Raw genomic sequence first — 22,653 nt, 5'->3', positions numbered from 1 at the left:
TGCTCGTACTTCACCGCCGGCTGACCTATGTAAGTCTCAACGATTAAATATGTCACGTATCGACTCGAAACGAGGGTCGCGCGCCGACTTATGGACATGGATCGTGCATCGTAACGAATTCTTCATTATTTAGGCTGACAGTCCTTACGCCCGCGCCAATACGACGACGTAACACTAATACATTGGCAGAATCGCTCGCTAATGATATTTACCAGTGGCTAAACGCCGGTTAATGCAACCTTCACATGGTCGCGCGACAGCGAAGGATTTAGGTCAGTCGTTTCTACGTTTAAAGTCCAATTAATTCGACGATAATTACGCGGCACAGTAATCGAGCAGTAATCTAATGTGGCAATTTAGATGGCGACCGTTGCTGGTTGGAACAAGGGACATTATCTTGTATTCTTTCAATTTACCGGGGAAGAGGGAATAATTACTGTTTAATCAGGCAGACTTAACTGCTTGATTCGCGCAGAAAGCCTCTCCGTTACCGCTGGCACTCTCCGCAGGCACTCTCATTAGGTTACATCGCCAGGATATCATGTTTCTTCCTATATTTAATTCGAAAATTCGAACGAAACAAGGATGATACGTATCCTTTCCATTTTGGTTGATTTTTGTTTAATCGGTCGCTCGGGCAACTTAACTGTTTGTTAACCAACTACAGACGATTTAGTTGCTGCTTTGAAGGTAAACAAGATTGACGTAATTTTTCGCATAATAATTGCTACGAATGAGCTACGATTCAAGATTGAGGAGTCTCATAGCTTTTTCGGCGTTGTTCCTTGAGAGTTTTATTACGAATCAGTCAAGTTGATCGTGTCAGTAAGTGATGTGTACATAATTTTATATATAAATAAATGATGCCCAAGGAGAGATTTCAAGAATATTACGTTAATTCAATTAGCACAGAAATCACGATGTTTCGCGCTGGTATCTTCGCGGTATTGTGGTCGTTGGTGATATGCTCGTTTGGGTTCACAATGGATCGTTCAGGTATGAGCTGTTAACGCCGCGCGTGTACGCGTGTCAACTTTCGTTTTCGCGTTTGCTCCACGTTCATATTTACCCGGTACCACTATTCATATTTATGAGGAAGGAATGACGAATGTAAAATACATCGTCTGCGTATATTTAATTTCTTTAATAACCAACTGTCAATTTTGTCGTCAAGGATATTCTTCTGTGTGTGTGTGCTGTCAAGGATCTTCATTTAGATCAAACTATTATTGATCTCAAACTATGATTGATGATATTATTAGATCAAATTATTATTCTATTCCTGTCACATTATGTTCTCTATGAGAACAAAAAGAAATAAAACGTGTTCTTTGTAAATTTATCCTTGAATTTATTCCTCCGTTATCTCATAATGCAACATTTGCGTAATGCAAAGATTTATGTCCATTTTATTGGATAGCACTTGTATTGTCCACCTGGGATACGGCACCGTCTTTAGACACATATCAAAGGATATCTGTGGATCCCACGTTGAATAGCAAGATACAGACGACAGATACCGATAAGTCTCCGCAAATTGAGAATGCAAAAGTGATGACGAAATTGACAGACGGGATAAAAGAGAGTCAGATACGTGAGAAGAGATCGAGCACGGAAAACATCGGAGTAAAATCAATCGGTGACATAACATCAGTGAAGAATGATGACTCCGACTTCTCCGAAAAAGACACAGACAGCATCACTGGCCCGCGCAACGTTGTCTTGCTTCTAATTGACAACAAGACTCATGACGAGAAGAGAAGAGAGAATCGGCACGATCACGTGGAAACACTACCGTTCACTGTCGAAGGATCTCTTCAGGTATTCCTAGGTTATCAGGATGAATATTTAAAATAGTGATTGAAAGTTTGAGTTAGGGACTGGGAGAGCTATCATGATAGGTATGTCGACTTTTATAATTGTTTAACGTTAGCACTTTGTTGTTTAATGTGTATAATCTTAAAGCTGTAATTGCTTTAAAAAAAATGTCGAGTTTTTTTTTCCATATCTTTCGCGCATACCGAGATTCAAGTTGCGTGTTATCCGATTTAATAACTCAGAGCTGCTCCGATAAAATCGGGACTATTAATATCTCCTCGGAAAGTGCGCTGGTTTCGGAAAGCAAAGAAAAGGACTGCGATTGTGAGCGCCTGCTTTATTCCAGTATCGGAGAGTTGTTATCATGGGCGAAATACACAAGACAGATGGCAACAGGTCTGAAAGTTTTATTCACTGATTGTCGAAAAAGTTGCATATTAAAAAAAATATAAAAAATTGCTGAATATCACTGGAATAAAAAAAAAAATAACAGTAAATGGATTTTTCGTGAAGACACGCTCGTAAAGACTAAAGCTTGCCAAAAGTAAAAAAAGAGTAAATCTTAAAAAAATTATTTTTTGTTGAATACTGATATCACATACAACATGTGTTAAATTCTAAACGGTATTTTGTCTGCTGGTTGAGAGATCATTGATTCGATGAGTTTTGTCTATCAGGCACAGTCTCCATCAGCAACCTTTCCACCCCGTTGCTCTTCGACTACGTCGCTGGTCCAAGCGACATCTTGACTGGATTCGACGGATCTAATGAAGGTGATGCAAAATTAGAATCACGCAAAAACAAGCGTGATTCTAACAATGCGTGGCAAATGATTAGCCTCGCAGGTGATCGGTCGAAATCTGTCCCCACTTTGCTCGCGCCTGAGGCTAAGAGAGAAGGTAAGTCACGGCTGTATTAGCTAGTGAGGACAAAAAACATGATTCCTCATCCGATATGTATTAATAGTTTTTACTTGTTCTAGTATTAACGTATATGTATTAGTACTAGTACTATTAGTATTAGTACTATATATGTATTAATATTAGTACTATGTATTAGTACTAGTTAAAGTATATGTATTAACAGTTTTTACTTGTTCTATTACAAAAAAGAAAATATTCTTTGTTACAAAAAAAAATTATTACAAGAAACTAGAATTAATCGAGATATTCTCGACGGCATAAGATACGAGACGGACTTTGCGTTTGCATAAAAGAAAATTGATTACTTTGTAAACGGAATGTAAAGTAAACAGTATTTGATAAGAGAGCGAGTTTGTCGGTTGCAGAAACGACGAATTACGACGGCGCATGGAGCATCTTTGACGTCTTCTCCAAAATAAGAATGGCTTTCTTGCGTTCCCTCCTTGAGTCGTTAGGTGGAAAAGATAGCACGTTCGGAGATACATTTTTACCGTTTCCTCTCAAGCCAACTGCGACCAGTTTAATCAAAAACGTAGTCAGAGAGCTGAAATTTATTTCAAAAAACAAAGGTTACATGTTGATTGTTGTCATGCCAGAAAACGAACGAGTTGCCGTCGTTAACCTTGTGCTACGTGAAGTAATTGCTTATTTCGCAAGGATACGATATACGTCATAAAATAATTATGAAGAATTATAAAAACCAATAAAAAATACATTAATTCTGTATTTATAATATATTTGTTGTTCCATCGATGCAGTTCTCCGCTGATACGCTCTTCATAGCGACAGAAACCTGTTCCGCAAATAACAAGTCCATTATCCCGTTTGCCGCGCGAGGATCAAATGATCATATTCTCCGCGGGACAAGAAGAATCTGGGAACTTCCGACGGCGATCAGGAACGCGATAGCAGGTGGCTGGCATGGCCCAGAATGTCCGAATCGACAAAGGCGCGACGTCCCAACTACTTCACACGTGCCGATCGAGATTTTCTCGCAGGAATCTTCGACGTGGATGCGTGTTGTCAAGGACGTCGTGGAAAAACTTGTAAAATTAGTTCGCACTCAACGTCATGTTAATCAACATGATAAGCAAAAATGTTTTTAATCATTAGTGATCAAACTAATTGAGATACGGATCTAAGAATCATATTCATATGTTATCCGTGTTTTATATATAAATATATTTGTCTCTCGTACGCAGGACTATACCGACGTAGTATAAAAAATTTTCTCTTTTCTAAAGTCTTATTATATATGTAAAATATAAACGGATATGGAGACATCTTGAAGCATGTAATATCCGTTTATTTAACAGACTCGTAAAATTCGGCACTAATAATAATCTTTGACGTTTCGACGATATTTACACGCTTATTACGACATTCGCGCTTATGTTTTTATCTCATGATAATGGTCATTTGCACATTGCGCGATTATACTTTCTTTTGTGCAAGTTAAGCGAGATCTGAGAGCACACAAAGTGTCAAGCAATTTGTTTTTACGCTCGCGTGCAATTTGATTTCTTTATTCGTTGACGCAATCGCTGTGTAAAAAAATCATTTCCGGGCCGGAGAGTCCTGCGTATTTATCAAACCGTACTTGCGAAATCCGAGCGCGGTAACCTCCGGAGGTTTTACGCTTCGGTATGATCTTCGGGGAGATTTTTCTTACCTCGCGTCCTCCTTTTTAGGACATGACAAACATCGAGGAAACTACCATTGTCGAAAAACAAGCCAGAAGCTCCACTCCGCCGGAGACGGTACCGCACAGCCTCGCCACATTGCTCGGGATCGCGACTACGCTTCTAGCCGTGGCCGCCTTGACCTCCTATTAAAATTTACAGAAGTCAATAAGTCGACAAGTTCGGACTGTTATTACGCGTGTTTTATATCTCTATTCATTTCTTCCTTTCACTTATATTTCTCGCGCGAACAAATCAAACTGTTCGAAAACTCCCGACGCGATCGAGATTGCAACAGAGTGAGAGAGAGAGAGAGAGAGAGAGAGAAAGAGAGAGAGGGAGAGAGAGAGAGAGAGAGAGAGAGAGACGGAGAATGCTCACATGTTCAGAAAGTAACAAAATATTTAAGCAAAGCAGACAGGAGAGATGTTATACTACTGGCCAAATCCGTGAATAAACTTTCACTTACGCAAGCGCATATATATAACTCAGTCGACATTGCATCAGCGGACAATACTTGTTCCCTTGTTTGTTTATAACACGATATGTTTTGTCGCTGCGAAACTCCGCGCCGACTCGCGTTTTGAACAAGGTGAAAGGTTTTAATTAATCGCACAGTCGATCGGTTAAAGCAATTAACTATCCCGAAGTGGAACGGATAACAAACTAGATAGCGGAATCTTACTTTCTATCGAGCTTCTCAGCGCGGCTTCATGTCGGCCAGATTTCGATACACTTGCTGCTCGTTAACGGAGCGGAAAGTTATCGCGAACACTTCTCTGGCGCGTTATTTTCCCCGAGGGAGGCTCGATCTGAAAATTCATCGGGAAGCCGTTATTTACCGTTGCATCAGGCGGAAGAGTAGGGCACTACTGAACGCTAATAGCCGCGGAGTTACGCGCATAGCGCGTCAAACAAGTCGCTCCTAGAAGTTCGCGATCAGGCTTTCAGGCGATCAGAGTTCTCTGCGAATAAGTGCAGTAAGCGAGTAATTGTTCGCATCAGGCATGATAAACAGCTGTGTTTTTAGATATCAGTTAAATATGCATCGTCATGGATAAATCTGCCATACAAAGTACGACCGGAATTACGCAAAGTAATCCTTCATGATTATACATGAGTCGCTCGCGCGTATTTGTACACTCACCTGGCGCATCCTTTTGCACGCTTAAGAGCCAATTACAAAATCCCCCCGCTATTGCGGCCGGCAATTTCACATACACGCGAATTCCTGCGCTCGTGACGGTCGCCGTTCGCGTAATCTCCTGCCCCGTGCGACCGTGTATACTCGCGACTATATGCTCGCGAAAGGAAGTAAGACGAGGGCACGAGCACAACCGCGATTAGACAGTATGTAGTTGTATGTATACGGAAGTGAACGCGTAAAAAGCGTAAAAAGTCCGGGAGGGGGGACATAGAGATTAATTATCACGAATCTTCTTGTCGACATAGATGTAATGTAGATATGTGATTTTATGTGACAATAGGCTAAATTCTTGTTCCAAAGTTCTCGAGCTCGAGCATAGTCTGTCAATAATTTTTTTGCATCAGATTTATATTATAAATTAACATAACGAGTATCGATCTGTGGTTAATCGTACATGTCTAATATTGTCGCATCGTCGTCATGCTCATAATTCGCATCTGATGCATCTTAGATTTGAATTAAAAATAAAGGAATATATATTTGCATACCGATGACGGACAAAAAAAAATTTGCCACTGAAGTCTAAAATCTAAGTTCAAACTTCAGATGCTTTATTTGATATAAAGTTTACTGCTGGCAATTATTAACGGTAAGTCTTGCGACAGTGAATCGCATCTTAAGTGTTATAACTTACAATCGCGATTCACGGAGAAATTCATTTTATTGACATGATATATTGCCGTCGTCGATCTACATAAGATCTACGTAAAACATTCAAGCATTTTAACACATATATGTTTTACTTTTTCAATTCACTTGAACAGACGCATAAGTTGCGCGGCTCGTTCTCGAGAGGAAAGTTACAGATTTTGTTGTTCATCAGAGCAAAAAAGCCGGTGTATGTTCACCAAAGCGGTCATGCGCGCTCATTTGTGTGTTACATAAACGCACCATTTCATGAGTTTCTAAAATCGTGAAATTATAACATGAAACGATGGTTATCACTGTTTCCTTGTTTTGTTGCGAAATTATTGCGATTGCGCTACGTCAACATTGATCTTCCTCAATCTGTATTGTCATCCCTCTTATCGCTATTATTATTGTATAGGACATGATACAGTGTCGCGTGGTTCATTTACACTCGAAGCGTCGCTCCTCCATCTAATTGTATAATTCAGGCACTCGTAGCTTTCTTTAGCGCAAATAGGATTACTCCGAGATGGTATAAGCTGATCCACCTGAGCATCTTGACGTAAACGCGAGTGTGTATTACGTCGAAAGCTTGCAATAAGTGCAATAAGCTTTGCAAGCTCATGAATTCTGTGATATATGAAGAGCTTTCGAAACATGAAGAGCCGAAAGACGATTTGGAAGCGCAACTTCGGTGAGAGATGTATGATGATCGGCGTGCAACTCGTTATCCCGCAGGAGCTTCGGGATCCTTTCGAGATCGTTCGGAGCGCGGGCGATATCATTCAGTCGACAGTACGAATAGGACGCATCTGCCGGATGTGAGCTGTCGCAAATTCATCGTCGCGAATTCTCTAATGGCCAGTTCCCTCCAAAAGTCGCTCATCGGTCGCGCAAGGATTTTCCTTCTATCGGGTGCCACTACGGGAAGCAAGAGTGGGGTATCTCTACGGTATAAAGGAGAACCGGTCCAAGAGGTAATCGTTCCCACTCCGTTGTTCGTTTGCCGTCTCGCGAGTTCGCCGCTCGAGTCTCATTTCTCCTTCCGTAATAATCTGAAAGTCATCGTCGTCGCGATCGTTTGCGCGCCGAGCGTTCGCCCGCCTGCGTCTGGATTGTGTGCGTTTTCTCCACCGGTCAAGGTAAGTCCCGATCTCGGCGCGTTTCACCGTGTGACACATATTTCGATTGTGCGGGAAACGATATTTTCCCTCTGCGGCGACACTTCGAATCAAAGTGGATGCGCTGTTGTTAAATTACTCGCGTCGAACTCAACTCGCGCCCGACCCGTCATCGTGCGTGCACGCCACCGGGTAGCGCACGGACTGGCAGATGACTTTTCGAACAATGCAGCCGTGTCAATTTTGTTCTTGTCTCTCGAGCAATCCTTTACCGCGACTCTACTCCTTGCAAGCGTAACAGCTTAGAGAGAGAGAGAGAGAGAGAGAGAGAGAGAGAGAGAAATTTTATTCAAATTAGCTTAGAGGGAGAAATTTTATTCAAGTGTGTCCAAATATATTTATATGTATTTATTCAAGTGTGTTCAACAGTAGATTCGAGTGTAATTAAGTTTAGAAAAACCAATTGTTGCAATTTTCACCGCTGAATCGTTGACTAACGACTGATTTGCGTCACTGCGATTTTAGCTCTGAATTTTTCACCGATTTCTCCTTCGCCTTTCATTTCATTCGGTTATCTGTTCGCGGCGTGTTGACTAACCACTAACATCAAGAGAGGCAGTTGCAATTTCTTTGCAATAGCCCGTGTGCTTCGAGATACGGCGGTCGTTTCGACGTAGTTTCGACAGTGTCTAGAACATTTCGCAATACGGACTGTGCGTATCGAAGGGTCGCGGCGGTACCACCGATTACTTTCGAGACCGCAAACTAAGTGTCTTGCGGATTATGAGATTAATTGCGGAAGTCGCTCGCTAATTGGCCGTAATTCATAAAATTTAATATAACGTGATATTGAAATTTAATTTGTATTTCTACTTTTCTTCACATGCTCGAGGAAACCTGGCGACAAAGTTGGTCCAATCGTCGGTCTATCGATCCGTTCGAAATCAGGTTTTGTCAAGGACATTTTTTAGCATTCTTTATTCTCAACTTTTATCGTTTTGTTTGCCGCGATCCTCTTTACGAAACGATGAGCGCGATAGTGACAACGTTGTAGCTCGAAAATGCACAGTTCCGATAGACTGTCGACAAGAAATTTAATTATCCTTCAGAGGCCTTAGCAGTCTCCTGCTATTTCTTCCTCTTCTTTGTATGACTCGTCATAAATTGTGTGTAAACGCTGTAACGATAAATCGTATCGATAATAAGTCTGTAACGAGATTCATCAGATGTAAAACGAAAAGAATTTTTGTAAATTTTCCGTGACGCGTGGATGTAAAGGACGCTTGAAGAAATCGTGTTTAATCTTTCCCGTAGGAGAGAAGTAGAACAATGTCTTATAAATGAGAAAAGGCGAGGACACACACACACACACACACACACACACACAAAGTGTTCTCTTCGTGTCTCTCTGCGTCCGCAGCAGCAAGGAGTTAGAGAAAGTTTTGGTTGAGCAAGCCGCTTTGGTCAGCATTAATTCCTGACATAAGAGCGATGGGTATCTTAGCCGCTTATATAATTCGGTGGAGTGCATATTATTCGCGTAACACGTGCAACTGAAAAGGAGCCCCCCGAAGGCACACAGATTGCACGTCGTCCTCGTGTTCGGCTCATTTTGCGGTAACTTCACGCTCCGATAACGCGAGAAAGTATCTGATTCACCGTAAAATCTCCCTTTGATATATGACCTTAATTATCTAATCCTTTTTTGAAGTATCGTAAATATATATCTCCCCGCGCACGCACGCGTGCGCTCGCGTGTGTATGTGTGTGAGGGAGGGAGGGGGAGAGAGAGAGAGAGAGAGAGAGAGAGAGAGAGAGAGAGAGAGAGAGAGAGAGAGGGAGGTGAGTTAGCACCTGACGTTAGGCTGATGTGTAAAATGGAATATCATATCACTGCGGCATTGTTAGGCAAAGATTTTAATCGCGAATTTGTTCCTTCATATGACCATCTCACAGCGATGCTCCTCATCGCGATCTGTTTGTAGATGTTGCTGATACAACCTACAGAGGAGATGTCCAAGCAGATCCAGGTGGGTCTGAATGAGAATCCAGCTACCCGCGACAAGGACCTCGAGGCTATCAAAGAATGGCTAACTAAACAACCGCACTTACCTCAATTCGACGGTACAAACAATCTCGAAGTACATTTGCGTGGCCCCGAGTAATTTGCAATCGCGTCGTTGCATTTCTCTACGCGGCGATCCCGCGTAGATTTCTGTTCACTGGAGAAACAACGAATGATTGTATTAACTTACGAGCGATCGCTATCGGGGCTGTTGCTGCTCGATAATAAAGTGCTCTCGCTTCCGCAGATGATCAAGTAATAATGACGTTCCTACGTGGTTGCAACTTCTCTTTGGAGAGATGTAAGAAGAAGCTGGACATGTACTTCACGATGCGCGCTGCACTCCCCGAGCTCTTCTCCAACCGCGACATCGCGAGGCCAGTGATGCAGGATGTACTGAAAGTTGTGTAAGCAGAGAAGCTATCGTAACGCGATATTACATCGAGTTGGAATTTTTGTCTCTCCGATCAGCCGGCGAGAGACGTGCGCGCGCGTGCAAACGAACTTCACCTCGTCTCTTCTACTTGCAGACATGTGCCGGTTTTACCGGGTCTCACGAAGGAGGGGAACCGAGTGATTCTGATGCGAGGAATCCACAAAGATCTCCCGACTCCCAATGTCTCGGAAGCCATGAAGGTATAAACTCATCTCGATCACTGGCGGTGGAACCGCCAGTAAGATAAAGGAGTAACGAGAACTCTCTCTCTCTCTCTCTCTCTCTCTCTCTCTCTCTCTCTCTCTCTCTCTCTCTCTCTCTCTCTCTCTCTCTCTATCTTCTAACTATAGGCCTGTTCTCTTCAGGCTCAAATTAGTGCTATATAGGAACCGAGTTCCTTTTTTCTCCCGTGCTAAATCATATCTTTCCTTTACTCCAAAGAGGCAAAAAGTGCAGTGCTGCAGGAAGAAAAAAGATTGGTTGAGTTATCGCGACAGGGAGCGAAAGCAGACGCGTTTTGGTTGGAAGAAACAAAATTTCTTTAAGTCGAATTTAGTTCACAAGAACTAAAAATCCGCCTCTTTTGCGTGAATTCACTGCGAGGGTATTTTAGGAATATCCTATCTTTTATTTTAAATTTTATTTTACATTACTTTATTTTATTTTACACGCTCCGTTAAATAGCGTTCCGTGTAAAACTCATATTTAGTTTTCGTTGTTGTCGCAGCTGGTGCTGATGATCGGTGACGTGCGCCTTAAGGAAGAGTCCCACGGGGTGGCTGGCGACGTTTACATCCTTGACGCTGAGGTCGCGACACCCACGCATTTCGCCAAGTTCCCGCCAACTTTGGTGAAGAAGTTTCTGGTTTGCGTGCAGGAGGCTTACCCGGCGAAGCTCAAGCAGGTGCATGTGATCAACATCAGCCCGTTCGTCGATACCATCCACAATTTCGTCAAGCCCTTCCTCAAGGAGAAGATACGCAACCGCATCTTTATGCACAGCAACATAAACACTCTTTACGAATACATACCCAAGGAGATATTACCGAGCGAGTACGGCGGCGACGCTGGACCCATCAATGTTATACATGGTGCGATTACTTTGTTACTTGCTGAACTCGCGATTACAGTATCTCTTTTAGCGGTTCTTAATTTTATGCTTTTTTTGAAAAAGATGTGCAGAGTAAATCTCTCTCTCTTTCTCTCTCTCTCTCTCTCTCTCTCTCTCTCTCTCTCTCTCTCTCTGAAAAATAAATCTGACGTCTCTCGCGACTTTCCAATGTTCCACGTGAGAAACTTTCGCGTAAAATTGACGATCCAAGCTCGGTGAGCTGATGCAGAAGAGATTTTATGTGGAATATCACAAACTCTAAGATCTTCCTGACAAAAGTCGTTGAATTGAATTTTTAGACAAATGGATAAAAAAGTTGGAGGAATATCAACCGTGGTTCACGGAGCAAGAGAACGTGAAGGCCAACGAGACTCTGCGTCCGGACAAACCAAAGACGCACGACGACTTGTTCGGTCTCGACGGATCCTTCCGGCAGCTGACGATCGACTAAATTGAAGTACACCCCCAGGAAGTGTCGCGACCCGTAATCATCGCCAACGGCAGTCGTTAATCGAATTATTCGTTCATGTAGAGAGCAGAAACCTCGAGGCCGATCGATCGTGAAATTCCGCCGCGTGACGACAACGTGTAATGTACATCCGTTTTCCAAACAACTATAACCGGAGCGTGAGCGACCCGCGTCCGAAATACACTGCGCAATGCGAACGTAATTCGCATGATAACGTCTGAAATCGCAAAAGGTGGACACACACAAGGCCAGACTCGCAATCGATAACGGTCATCGTCAACTTCATCTGTGTGTTCTCACCGCGTGCGCGGTTAAAGATAAAACTTTACCAAAAAAGCTTCTGTGCTCTTTGACAGTTACCAGGTAGCGTTGACCGAATAAACAGCAGAAAGTATTTACCTCTTCGTAAGTTTTTTATATAGTTAGCGTATGTAATATAGAAAAAGTTTATTTACAGAGAAGCCGACAATCGCCGACAAACGAACGTACGGAGATTCACGACGCGACGTGAACGATGTTTCCGTCGTTCGCGTGATATATTTTTCCATTGTGAAGAGTACCTTTTAGATTTCGGGACGAAATATGTAATAATGCTCGGGCAATCGAGCAATCGTTTCGTAAATAAATTGTGAAAAAAATAGATTCTCACTTCGTGCTTCAATACTGAACAGTCAGCTAAGTTTTCTGCATGTCGCACACACGACTCGTACAAAGATATTTTAGACGCAGGATTTTTATCACAGTGTTACATGAGAAACCTGTAATTAGCATAGCAGGAGAAATATGTTGAAAGATTTTGCAACGTGAAATTTCCTGCAGAAATCCTGCAGCGAAACTCGAGAGAGGTGTCCTATTCTCGGAAGGAATGAGTCTCCCGCGGGAGCCTTCGGCTATTACCGATCGCCATCATTCATCTGTTCCGGAGTAGAACAGTCGAAAAAGGAAAAATTCGATGAGAATGTCGAGTTCAGTGAAAGCTGCAGTTGCGCGGCAGTTTAAATCGCTCTAAAATCGCTTGAGTTTCCGTTTCACGTTCACTTGAATTCCCGCGATAATTATTGTCAGTGCCAGATTCTGATGACTCATTGGCTTCAAGATTACCAAGATATGTTACAAGGACTCTTTTTATAAATAGTCTATAGGAAACGCTACAAAATATGAAATATCTGTAGTTTTTAATTTTTGAAGAAAATTATCCGAAATAGTTGACAAAAATTAAGTTATCGATAATGGATAAAGCGTGAAAGACAAATATAAAGGGAAAAGAATAAGAAAAATAAGAAAAACCAAGAAGAGAGAATAAAAGCCAAGAAAGTTCCGCTGAAATATATATTAATAGTTTCTGCCTCGAAATCGACGCAAATCCAGTTTCGAAATTATCTGTCATCACGACGCTTTATAAATTCCTGTGTGTTATATTATATTAAAATTTAGAATAATTTCAAGTCGGACTTACATGCTGTCGATACAAATCTATCGTTATCTATCGTTAAGGTAAATAAACTATATTGTTATAATATATAATAAATGGAACAAATTATGAAGATCATAAGTCGCTTGTATGCGTGAATTTACGAAACAAATAGTGTATACGTTCTTATTACGTTACATATGAAAATCAGACAGAAATATAAAAATTCAAAAATAAAAAAAAATGCGGTTAGTTCCGAAAAGAAAAGAAACGTGATTTTAGGGTGCTTTAATTTAATTAACTCAATATTATCATTAATTTCATACATTATCAAATATTATATTGTTAGTATGGTACCTCTATAATAAATGCGACATATTGTAGAAAGGATAGAACACTCGTGCGTACAAACGTCCAGGTGTATGCTTTTATGTGCAACCGTCACGTGTACGTCTAATATATAATCGTCGAAAATCAATCGGTCGTCACAAGTAGGATGACCAACATATTAAGATATATTTACGTTACACTTTCATGTTAGTTAATGGAATTATTTGATACATATAATAATCATTAAGAATACAAGATCGCTGATACCGTTTATATCAATATCGTTTTAAGTTAACATTCAGATGACTAAAATATCTCTTCCAGTGTAATATTCGTTTAAATCGGTTTAGCTTTAATTTGCAACTTATTTTGACAGTTTAATGCAGCCAGCCAGCTGCCTTGTTAAGTTTTACCAAACTATTCAACCTAATATTGCTTAACTATAATAACTCAGAAATTAACGGTTACCACGGACTGAAACACTTCGCGTCGATAAACAACCGTTAAATGCTAAATGTCAAAACCGATCGTGGCCCTCGTTTTACGACCACAGAATCGTTTCTTCATCAAACCGTTGTATCTGATAAATCCCAACGTTTTCTTTTCTTTCAAGAAATCGCACGATCGATGTTGTTGCTCGCATGAAAAAATAAACGACATTTAAAGTTTAAACGAGATCAACTGAGGAAAGTCGCGCGAGCGAATAGACGAGGGAGGATGGGAGAATAATAGTAAGACGTGGTACGAGCGATCGAAGTAGAATAGAACGAGAGGAACGAAGACGAACGTGCTTATTCTGTCGCAAGTGCACGAAGACCGATGGTAGAAAGAGGGACTTTCTATAAAAAAAAAAAAGAAAATGAAAAAACATAATAAGAATGATAAAAAATGGATATAATTATAGATTATAAATATAATCATATTAAGAGAAGAGAGAAAAATATTAAAAGAAACTGCCGTCAGGAAATGACCTCACTTGTCTCGTTTCGCATTATTATTCATTATCCATTATTAACAGGTGCGACTAAATAAGACTTTATCATTTGTTCCTCATTTTCAAGCGAATCTTACTGATCTGTAGTCTCAACGATTTATCATCAGATCTCTGTTACGATTGATATCTTGTTGCAGCGGAGACATAAGAGTTGCAGATCAACGTACTTCGTCGTGTTCACGTCGTCGGAGAGCACAAGCTCGAGCAGGCAAAATAAAACTCAATTACATCATCACATCATGGTGAGTCTTCTCATAGAAGATTTTCAAGCGTGATTTGCGATTACTTGTCGCATACACGGATACAACTCCGGCATGCGTTACCGTATTACGTGCCACCGATGTGCCGAGTTCAAAGTATTAGCGCATGCCTCGCATACAGGAACATCTCGCAAGTTAAGGATGAACAAATAATCGAGCGCAGAAACTGAGCAAAATGGACAGATGGTCAATCAATTTTTGCCATCTTAATTATTTTCGGAGAAGAAAATTCCGACTAATTTTCGAACTACGATCGTAACGTTACAGTTACCAAATTGATTTTCTCCACTTCGGGTCGTTGACACGACGAGTGTTTCGTTGGGATTCTTGCATTATTAAAAAGCGATACGGTTGCGATTTCGCGCGACGATGGTTAACGACGATCCTTGCCGGAAAATTATTACCATCCTTCCCAACATTATCGATCTGCGCATTATTAAATCCGTGGTTTGCGATTTCACCACATCATCAGTATATTATAGACAAGTTACCCCCGTGACATATATATATTATACATTCCGTGCTGTCATGCTTTTTTAATGAGCAATTTGCTACTATGATACGCATGCGCATTATTCCTTTTTCGAAGAACTCACGTCAATGCAAACTGCGCATTGGCGTGACTTTTCTTGGAGAAGGAGGGATTGAATAATGCAACAATTAGAATACGAAGACATCGATGTCTCCTAATTTCATGTATCTATTTGAGTACCTTCCAAAATAATTCAATGCAATTTGCGTGCGGTGCGGCTATAAATGTAAAGTGGCAATTAAAGATTAAAGTCTAAATCAACTTGAAGATCTATAAACTTGTGAATATTTCATCATACTAATAATTATATCCATATTTAAGTGCAAGAACATTGTATTCAAGTATTGTATTCCTGAAACCGGGTCGATCGAACAATAAGTGATTAACCGAAGTGTAGCGAGCCAAATTCAACGATTATCCTGTAACGTCAGAACCAACGGTGATGCTCGAGTTGTACTTGAAAACCATTCATCGTCATCGTCCTCTCGCCGCGACGCGAGAAATCGACTCTACTTGCCTTCGATGAAAACCTTGATTTTGTAAATTACACTGCGCGCAGTTTACGTTACGAGACTCTAGTGCCTACATGCAAAATTTAAGACTCTACGTGACATTGTGCTACATCGGACTTTCTTTCATATATGCGGTACACCTACATTGAAAATTATCATTACGCCCATTCTCGATGAACAGGCTCGCTGATGTTGCCGAGTGACTGTTAACGCGTGCCTTATCGACAGATTCTGTCGTCAGCGTTATCGATTACTCCTCCGTCGGACCTGCCGAATTCGGGAAATTCGTCGGGCTCGTCGAATCTGCCATTCGAGCTCCAGCTTTGTCGGGCATATAAATCACACAGGACAAACATCCTGCTTCCTCTTGGATTCCTATATTTAATCCTTTGCACTCGGAGCCATCTCGCGAGTTATCTACCAACAACTCAGAGGCATCTTTTTAGGAAAGTATGCAAACAGGAATCGCGTCATATTAAATAGTGTAGTTTTGAAACCAAGTAATTTATTGCAATGATATTTGGTTTGTATGAATCTTTAGACATCGGGGAACATATTTATGACAAAAAAAATCAAAATTTTATATCTTATAATTTTCTAACGTGTGGTAACGTATGAAACAATCATCGATATGCATTGCAGGTTCGCTTTGCCATTGTTCTGTAAACTAGATAAATGGTCGGAAATTTCGAACTGTAAATTACGAAATCTCAAAATGGAATTTATTAAAAGAATATTATTTTTCCAATTTTACTTTTCTGACTTAGTGCAGGTAACGATCTGTACCACTCGATACTTCAATACGATCTGCTTTCAGCTTTGAAAGTCTCTTTCTCTTAGGCTACAGTTTATTTAAAGCTTGTTTATTTATCTTTTCAAATGGCATCGTATCATGTGGTATATTGCCAAGAAAACATGTGTCTTTGAAAAATTTGCGCACGCATAAGTTTATTCTTATATTCACTAATAAAGTCTTTATGTCCGCTGAAAGGGGACATCCGAGTAATTTGTTAGATTTACGATGTCCCCTCAAAGGGGATATTCAAGTGCAAAAGGTTAATCTCGTAGCTGCATTAGATATCGAATTTATATCTCTCAATTTTATATCGGAATTATTCCACTCGCTGTATGTAGTGCATGACGATCATTGACAATCGTTATGTTGACGATACATTTTTCTATGCAGTGGCTCTCGTTACAATGGTGCTTACATTGCGCGTCGTACTTATCACTGCGTAACGTCGCAAGTGCGACACACGAATGCTGAAATACGCGAGTCTGTCGGTGCTATCGCCATGATACGTAAACGCGTCTTCATCGTCTGGTATTTGGCTCTGGTTTTCCTCCTTCTGCATTCCGGAAGCTTCCGCGCGAATGGTGAGTGATAATCAGAACTACTCCTACGAGTTCCCATTGGAAGATAAAAAAATCAAAGAGAGAGAGAGAGAGAGAGAGAGAGAGAGAGAAAGAGAAAGAGAAAGAAAATTGTGTTAAAATCGTGCTCAAGTTGTAGCAGAAGAAACAGGACAAGAATACTTGAAGGGATGCACACATCTTCGATGCGACAATGGCGGCCAATGTATCAAACGCAGATATTGGTGCAAAAATCCACCTTGTCCAGGCATGTTGTATTGCTCCAAATCTATGCAAGGTGAGGAGAAATTGTATCAATTATTGTCTACATTTTCTATCGAAAGTCACTTCTTCCAGGCAACTTTACGCGTCTCTTGGCTATCCTTCGACATAATTAAGCGCCGTTCTAACATTTTCTAGAGATCTTGTTTCGTTTGATCGAAGTCGTTCGAATCGAAGTGACATTTTCGTTCGGTTAGATCGGCTTAATTTCACGTTACATAATCCATTTGCTTCAGAGTCATTGAAGGGGCCGTCGACTTGCGACAGTGTGCGCTGCAGCAGCGGACATATATGCGTCGTTCGAGTTCGAGGGTGTCGTTGGGATGAAAGTAATTAACGTATATTAGAGAAATATCCGTTATACTTGTGTAGTTAGTTTACAGTGTGAATATTCTCAGAATGCCAACAGCAGATTGCGCGCTGCATATCGGAGAAGGAGTATCACGAAGGAGCGGCTTCCTGCGTCGATTTCGAGTGTTCACCAGGGAAACGTTGCATCCTGCGGGAATCACGCTGCGTCAACCCACCTTGCAAACTCATCAGGAGCTGCGCAGCAGCGAAAGGTCAGTCCAAACCGGAGTACGACTCAATTCACATTTTCACGATATTTCCTCGCGGGACGTTCATTTTATTTTCTTTTACATATTTACGTTGCTTTCGTTATGTAGAGCGAGTCATTTTAAGTATGTGTTACCCACCTCAATAATTTTCTTATTTTTGATTGTAGAAACAAATGTTTCCAAAGTTGTATGGTTTCAAGAGAGACATGAAACAACTATATCAGTTTGTTCACAGATGGCGCCACTTTCGAAATATTCTGAGCCTGACTTTTGTTAATCTGATGATTTTGAAATTTCCAAAAGTCGATAAGTTAACACAAAAGTTAGGGCACTGTTGTAACAATATATTCTTGAGACTAAGTAGAGTAAAAATGTCTAGTACTATTTTTTTTTCGACAGATAGCGAGATGTAGTAAGTTAATTATTGAAAAAGTTTTCGAGTTTTCCTTAAATATCTCAAAAAATATTAGACAAATAAAGAAAATGTTTCAGACAAAAGTTCAAATTTCAAAAGTCAAAATTAATCGGTAGAAAAAAAATGATATAATAAAAAATCGGGGATTTCCATTTAAGAAAAGAAAATAATTAGCGAATATCTCGAAAGTGGAATCATCTGTAAACAAATTAATATAGTTGTATTGTTTTATGTCCCCCTTGAAACCTACAATTTTTGTCCGAAACATTTGTTTTTACAATCATGCAAAATAAGAAAGTTACTGGAGTAACACTTAAAATAACTCATCCCGTATATATTCGCAACAAGTTGCGACGAAACATAAGTTCCAAAATCACGGCGATCAATTGTGAATCTGCAGACGTGCAGGTTTGGTTCGACAAGTGCAAAGCTTTAGACTGCCTCTCGGAGTACGAGTGTTTCCTGCGAAGACCGGACGACGATTGCCGTGCCGACACGTTGTGCGCGCATACGCCTGACTGTACCTTGACCGCAGGTTTGTTTGCATGTTTGATGAAGTGATGAAAGACTAAAACGAGAGTCTGTGAAAATGAGAAGACTCGACAATCTTCCGATTTGCAGAAGACGAGCTGATCAGCAAGCATTGTCGCGGCTGGATCTGCCCGCGAATGCAGAAGTGTGCGGTACGAATCGTAGGCTCGTGCAGGGGTTTCGATTGCACCATAGAAAGAACTTGCCGACCTCTCATCGTATCCTCCAACTCATCCGCCGGGCACAAAACATTTGCGATCAACAAGGTAGTCCGCCGCTCTCCAGGTGATATCGCTAAATTCATCGCGAATTTCGAGCAATTTTAGCAAAGTGACTTTATTGACTATTTTTTGCAATCGTAAGTGATCGCATAATGGGCGAATTTTCTCTGGCTCTATATGATCAAGACGGTTTTCTTCCTCTCTCGAGTCCTGTCTGCACTTCCGCGTCGGTAAATTCGTCGTGAGCTTTTATATTACGAGAATATTGAAACGCGGAGAGGAATACGCGAATAAAAAAATTGCTGGTAGAAATAAATAAGTAGAATAATAGAAATAAACGTAGACCGAGGCATGGTCGACCGAAAGGAATCTGGTGCAAATGAAAACCGAGCAGGTCTTTGAAGATGCGGAGAGACGCGGAATGAACACGGCGACGCGTTATCCAATCACGAGGAAAAAGGTGATGTACTTTCGCACGAATGTCATAAAGGCTTCTGGGAGGTTTAAACGCGCTAAAACTCGATGGAGATTTTATTCTACAGTTTATTCTACAGACGACCTCGATAGCGGCTTCAACGACGAAGCAAACGGATTATACAACGTCCCAGTAAGAAATGGATTTTAAACATTTTCTTTCTCTTTCTTATTAAAATTATAATATTAATCTCTATATCTCTCGTTCTGTATCTTGTTAATAATATCTCTATCTTATTAACATTATTAACACTGATATTAAAACAAATATTCATAAAATATGAATGTGCTCGCATGTACATTACATACACATAATATACACATATATACACGACGCTTTCGGAAATTTTTTTATTGTTAATTTATGTGATTTTTTTTATCTTTTGCGCATTAGGAAACACGGGACGGAAATTTCGGTGATTCATCAGCAGACCACGACGGTATCAAGCTCGATCGTTAAGCCACCATATTTATCGTCGACCCAACCACATTCCACGCTGACTTACCCTCGTTCTTGGCTGAATCCCGATGAACTCTTGACAACAAGCACTATCAGCGGTGGATTGGAAATTAGAGACAAAGACGACAAAATTCTCGCGGTACCGACGTCATATTTCCGACTTCTGATTTATGAAAAGAAAAACTCTGCATAATCGGATAAATATACTTCAGAAGCGCGAATACAAGTCCACTGTGAATTGACTAGCGTTAAAAGTAGATAAGATTGTTGCGAGGGAAATGACATGAAACACAATAAACGTTTTGCATTTCTTACATCCTTGTGCTTCTCGAGTACGACTATCATTTTCAAGGTAGCAAGTGTCGTAACGCAAAGATCTTTCTCCAGACTTCTTCGACATTCTCCGATTGGCCGAGGGACTCGAGTTTTCCGGCAATCTCGTTCACCGACCGGAAAGTCGAGTCCACGACTTCACGCGACACGGCAGGATTGGAGATGCCGAAGAAGATCTACATAGCGACCGACAACGCTATGCTGCCGCTTCCTGTGGTGTTGGAGGGCATCAACTTGTTCGGACAAGGATATCCAATCTGGATAGAAAACGAGTCACATCGTTCGATGTTGTTAGGAGCGGAAGACGAGGACGAGAACAGATGGAGGTACCACGCACCGGGGGAGCCCTACAGGATTTTATTGCCGCCGTACGAGCCAGTGATCCTCGTCGAGAGCGCGAAACAAGGACAGTTGTCTTCGTTTGTCACTTACGCGCTTGGTTACCCTTTTAACGAAGCGACTTTACTGTCCTTGCAAGAAATCCCGTCCCGAGGTATTCACAGTTAATTGCAGTTACAGCCTGTCTTTAATTTTCGCCGGAGGCTGTCTCATTACAGCGCAAATTATAATCTGAGAGAGAGGATAATAATTATTAGATCTTGATTCTGATGTTTACGATCAAATCTTCGTACACATATTTTGTTTTTATTTCACCATCAAAGTTTAGATCAGTACCGCGATTCTGTAACTCGTTATTGGAGTTAACGACATTTTCGTTATCGTTACGCAGCTTTTGTATATCGTAGAAAAACTGTGCAACAATAACGAAACTGTCGTTAACTCCAATAACGAGTTACAGAATCGCATCACAGATATCAAAGTTTAGACGAGCTCCCGATATTCGATATGTTTCAACACAACGCTGGTTTCAGACACAACAGGAAATTCAAAGAGGACTAATCGCCCGATGAGTGTGCTTGGCGGGGATAATGGTGATACGAACGTTTCTGCAACTGATGAGATGAGAAACCTCAAGACAAATCATTTCGATGATTCGCCCGGCGATTATGCGAGTCTCCGCGCGACGAAGAGAACGGACGTCGTTCCACCGAATATTCGCGACAAAGAATCGGATAAGAATCATTACGATGTGAGTATAGTTGCTTGGAGTGACCGGCGTTTACCGTATCCTTCGCGAGATGGAATCGACATGGTAATTGTTTACTCCATTGTCCGTACAGGATTACGAGTGGCGACCGTGGCGTGTGAATCACGACTATTTAGAAAGGAGCGAGTCGCATCCAGCCTATGAAAGAGAGTTCACATCTGACACCGACGAGATTGCGACAGATGACTCGCGTCTGAATAATTCCGATAATATCACGTTATCTCGCGCGATACTTGGGGAAGGTAATTACCTCAAAAGTATTTTTAATAATTTGAGTTCGCGTCAAACGTTGTACTATTGCACGTTTGATTTCTCGAATCTCGTCAAGTGACTTCAAGCTTCTAAATCGTGTGTTACCTTGAACATTTCAGAATACGACGGAATAATATCGATTTGATTATTCGGTAACCTTACAAAGAGCCATAATGATAATAATGCTCGAATTCAACATGTGATTATTTGTAGAGACGCAATACGAAACGCACACATCGACCGACGCGAAGAGGCCTCTCGTAAGAGGCGAAATTACGGACGAAAACAGAGGCCGAGTTTTCGATACGCGATACGCATATAGGCACGATCAAAATCTTGCGACATTCGATCCGATACGAGACTACGTCCCGGTAGGACGAAGCGATTATGGCCCCGAGGACGACGAGGAGCGTTATGGCCTTGTAAATTATCCTTATGACACAACGAACGTTCCCGACGTTGATAGATCGAGCGAGCGGCGAGGATACCCTTTGAACAAAATTTTCGACATCTCACGGAACCAGGAGGTAAGTCATGCACGCATCGCGGGAATTGCGTCTCTGCATTCTTGTGTTTTGTGTTGCATGACTCGCAGAAAACAAAAGAAAAAAAGAATGGCATAAACCGGTTTGCGATTTTCGCTTTCAGTCGGCCACGTTTTCAATCGGCGAGCTCGACGAGTGGAGCAGCGAACGCCCGTCGTTGGCGTTTCTCCGCGGGACGTCACCCTACCGTAAATACAATGACAATAACGAGAAAAACGACGATCGTGAATACGATGAATATTACAGTCACGAGAGCTGACGACGTCAGCTACGATATATATATATATATATATTAGCGACGTCGAAACGACGCACGGACTCATGACGGGAAATAGCACCGTTAATCGAGCGCAAATTTTTATGAGTTTTTTATTGCCACTCCCTCTTCCTTTCCCGCGCGGCGCTTAACTTCACAAATGAATTCGCTCACGAATGCCGAAAATCGCTGCCGCGAGCGTCAGGCTAGGTAGACTCGGGCGAGCAGGTAATCTTTTTCTAGACAATAGATTTTTGCTCGCTGACGTTTAATATTTAAAATTTGTTGGTAAAAGTTCTTTCTGGACGCCTGATTTTTATTCGCCAGCGTCTAAAATTAGAAGACGCGATGTCTAGCGATAA

At 41.2% G+C, this 22,653-nt stretch overlaps 3 protein-coding genes across 3 annotated transcripts; all 3 read left to right on the top strand.

Annotated features, from left to right (window-relative positions):
• Positions 1 to 863: 863 nt before the first annotated feature.
• Positions 864 to 2,749, top strand: LOC105183479 (uncharacterized). The gene is made up of 4 exons (XM_025303848.1): positions 864 to 996; positions 1,388 to 1,856; positions 1,934 to 2,261; positions 2,477 to 2,749. Exons 1-4 carry the CDS (start codon positions 864 to 866, stop codon positions 2,735 to 2,737), a joined length of 1,191 nt encoding a protein of 396 aa, XP_025159633.1. The 3' UTR covers positions 2,738 to 2,749.
• Positions 2,750 to 7,102: 4,353 nt separating this feature from the next.
• Positions 7,103 to 13,014, top strand: LOC105183394 (alpha-tocopherol transfer protein-like). Its single transcript, XM_011141464.3, has 6 exons — positions 7,103 to 7,402; positions 9,367 to 9,505; positions 9,694 to 9,853; positions 9,977 to 10,082; positions 10,610 to 10,973; positions 11,293 to 13,014. The coding sequence occupies exons 1-6, from the start codon at positions 7,118 to 7,120 to the stop codon at positions 11,442 to 11,444; spliced, it is 1,206 nt and encodes a 401-aa protein (XP_011139766.2). The 5' UTR covers positions 7,103 to 7,117; the 3' UTR covers positions 11,445 to 13,014.
• A 3,782-nt stretch (positions 13,015 to 16,796) lies between these two features.
• Positions 16,797 to 22,380, top strand: LOC105183478 (uncharacterized). The gene is made up of 14 exons (XM_025303978.1): positions 16,797 to 16,878; positions 17,009 to 17,152; positions 17,373 to 17,465; positions 17,535 to 17,699; positions 18,512 to 18,646; positions 18,733 to 18,908; positions 19,207 to 19,323; positions 19,367 to 19,470; positions 19,732 to 19,936; positions 20,185 to 20,623; positions 21,003 to 21,220; positions 21,312 to 21,480; positions 21,704 to 22,017; positions 22,139 to 22,380. The coding sequence occupies exons 1-14, from the start codon at positions 16,797 to 16,799 to the stop codon at positions 22,292 to 22,294; spliced, it is 2,517 nt and encodes an 838-aa protein (XP_025159763.1). The 3' UTR covers positions 22,295 to 22,380.
• Positions 22,381 to 22,653: the final 273 nt, after the last annotated feature.

This window comes from Harpegnathos saltator, unplaced genomic scaffold, assembly GCF_003227715.2.
Source record: "Harpegnathos saltator strain DR-91 unplaced genomic scaffold, Hsal_v8.6 scaffold58, whole genome shotgun sequence".
NCBI classification, from domain to species: domain Eukaryota; kingdom Metazoa; phylum Arthropoda; class Insecta; order Hymenoptera; family Formicidae; genus Harpegnathos; species Harpegnathos saltator.
Note: the sequence above shows the minus strand (reverse complement) of the source record. Positions and strands in the feature narration are given on the sequence as shown.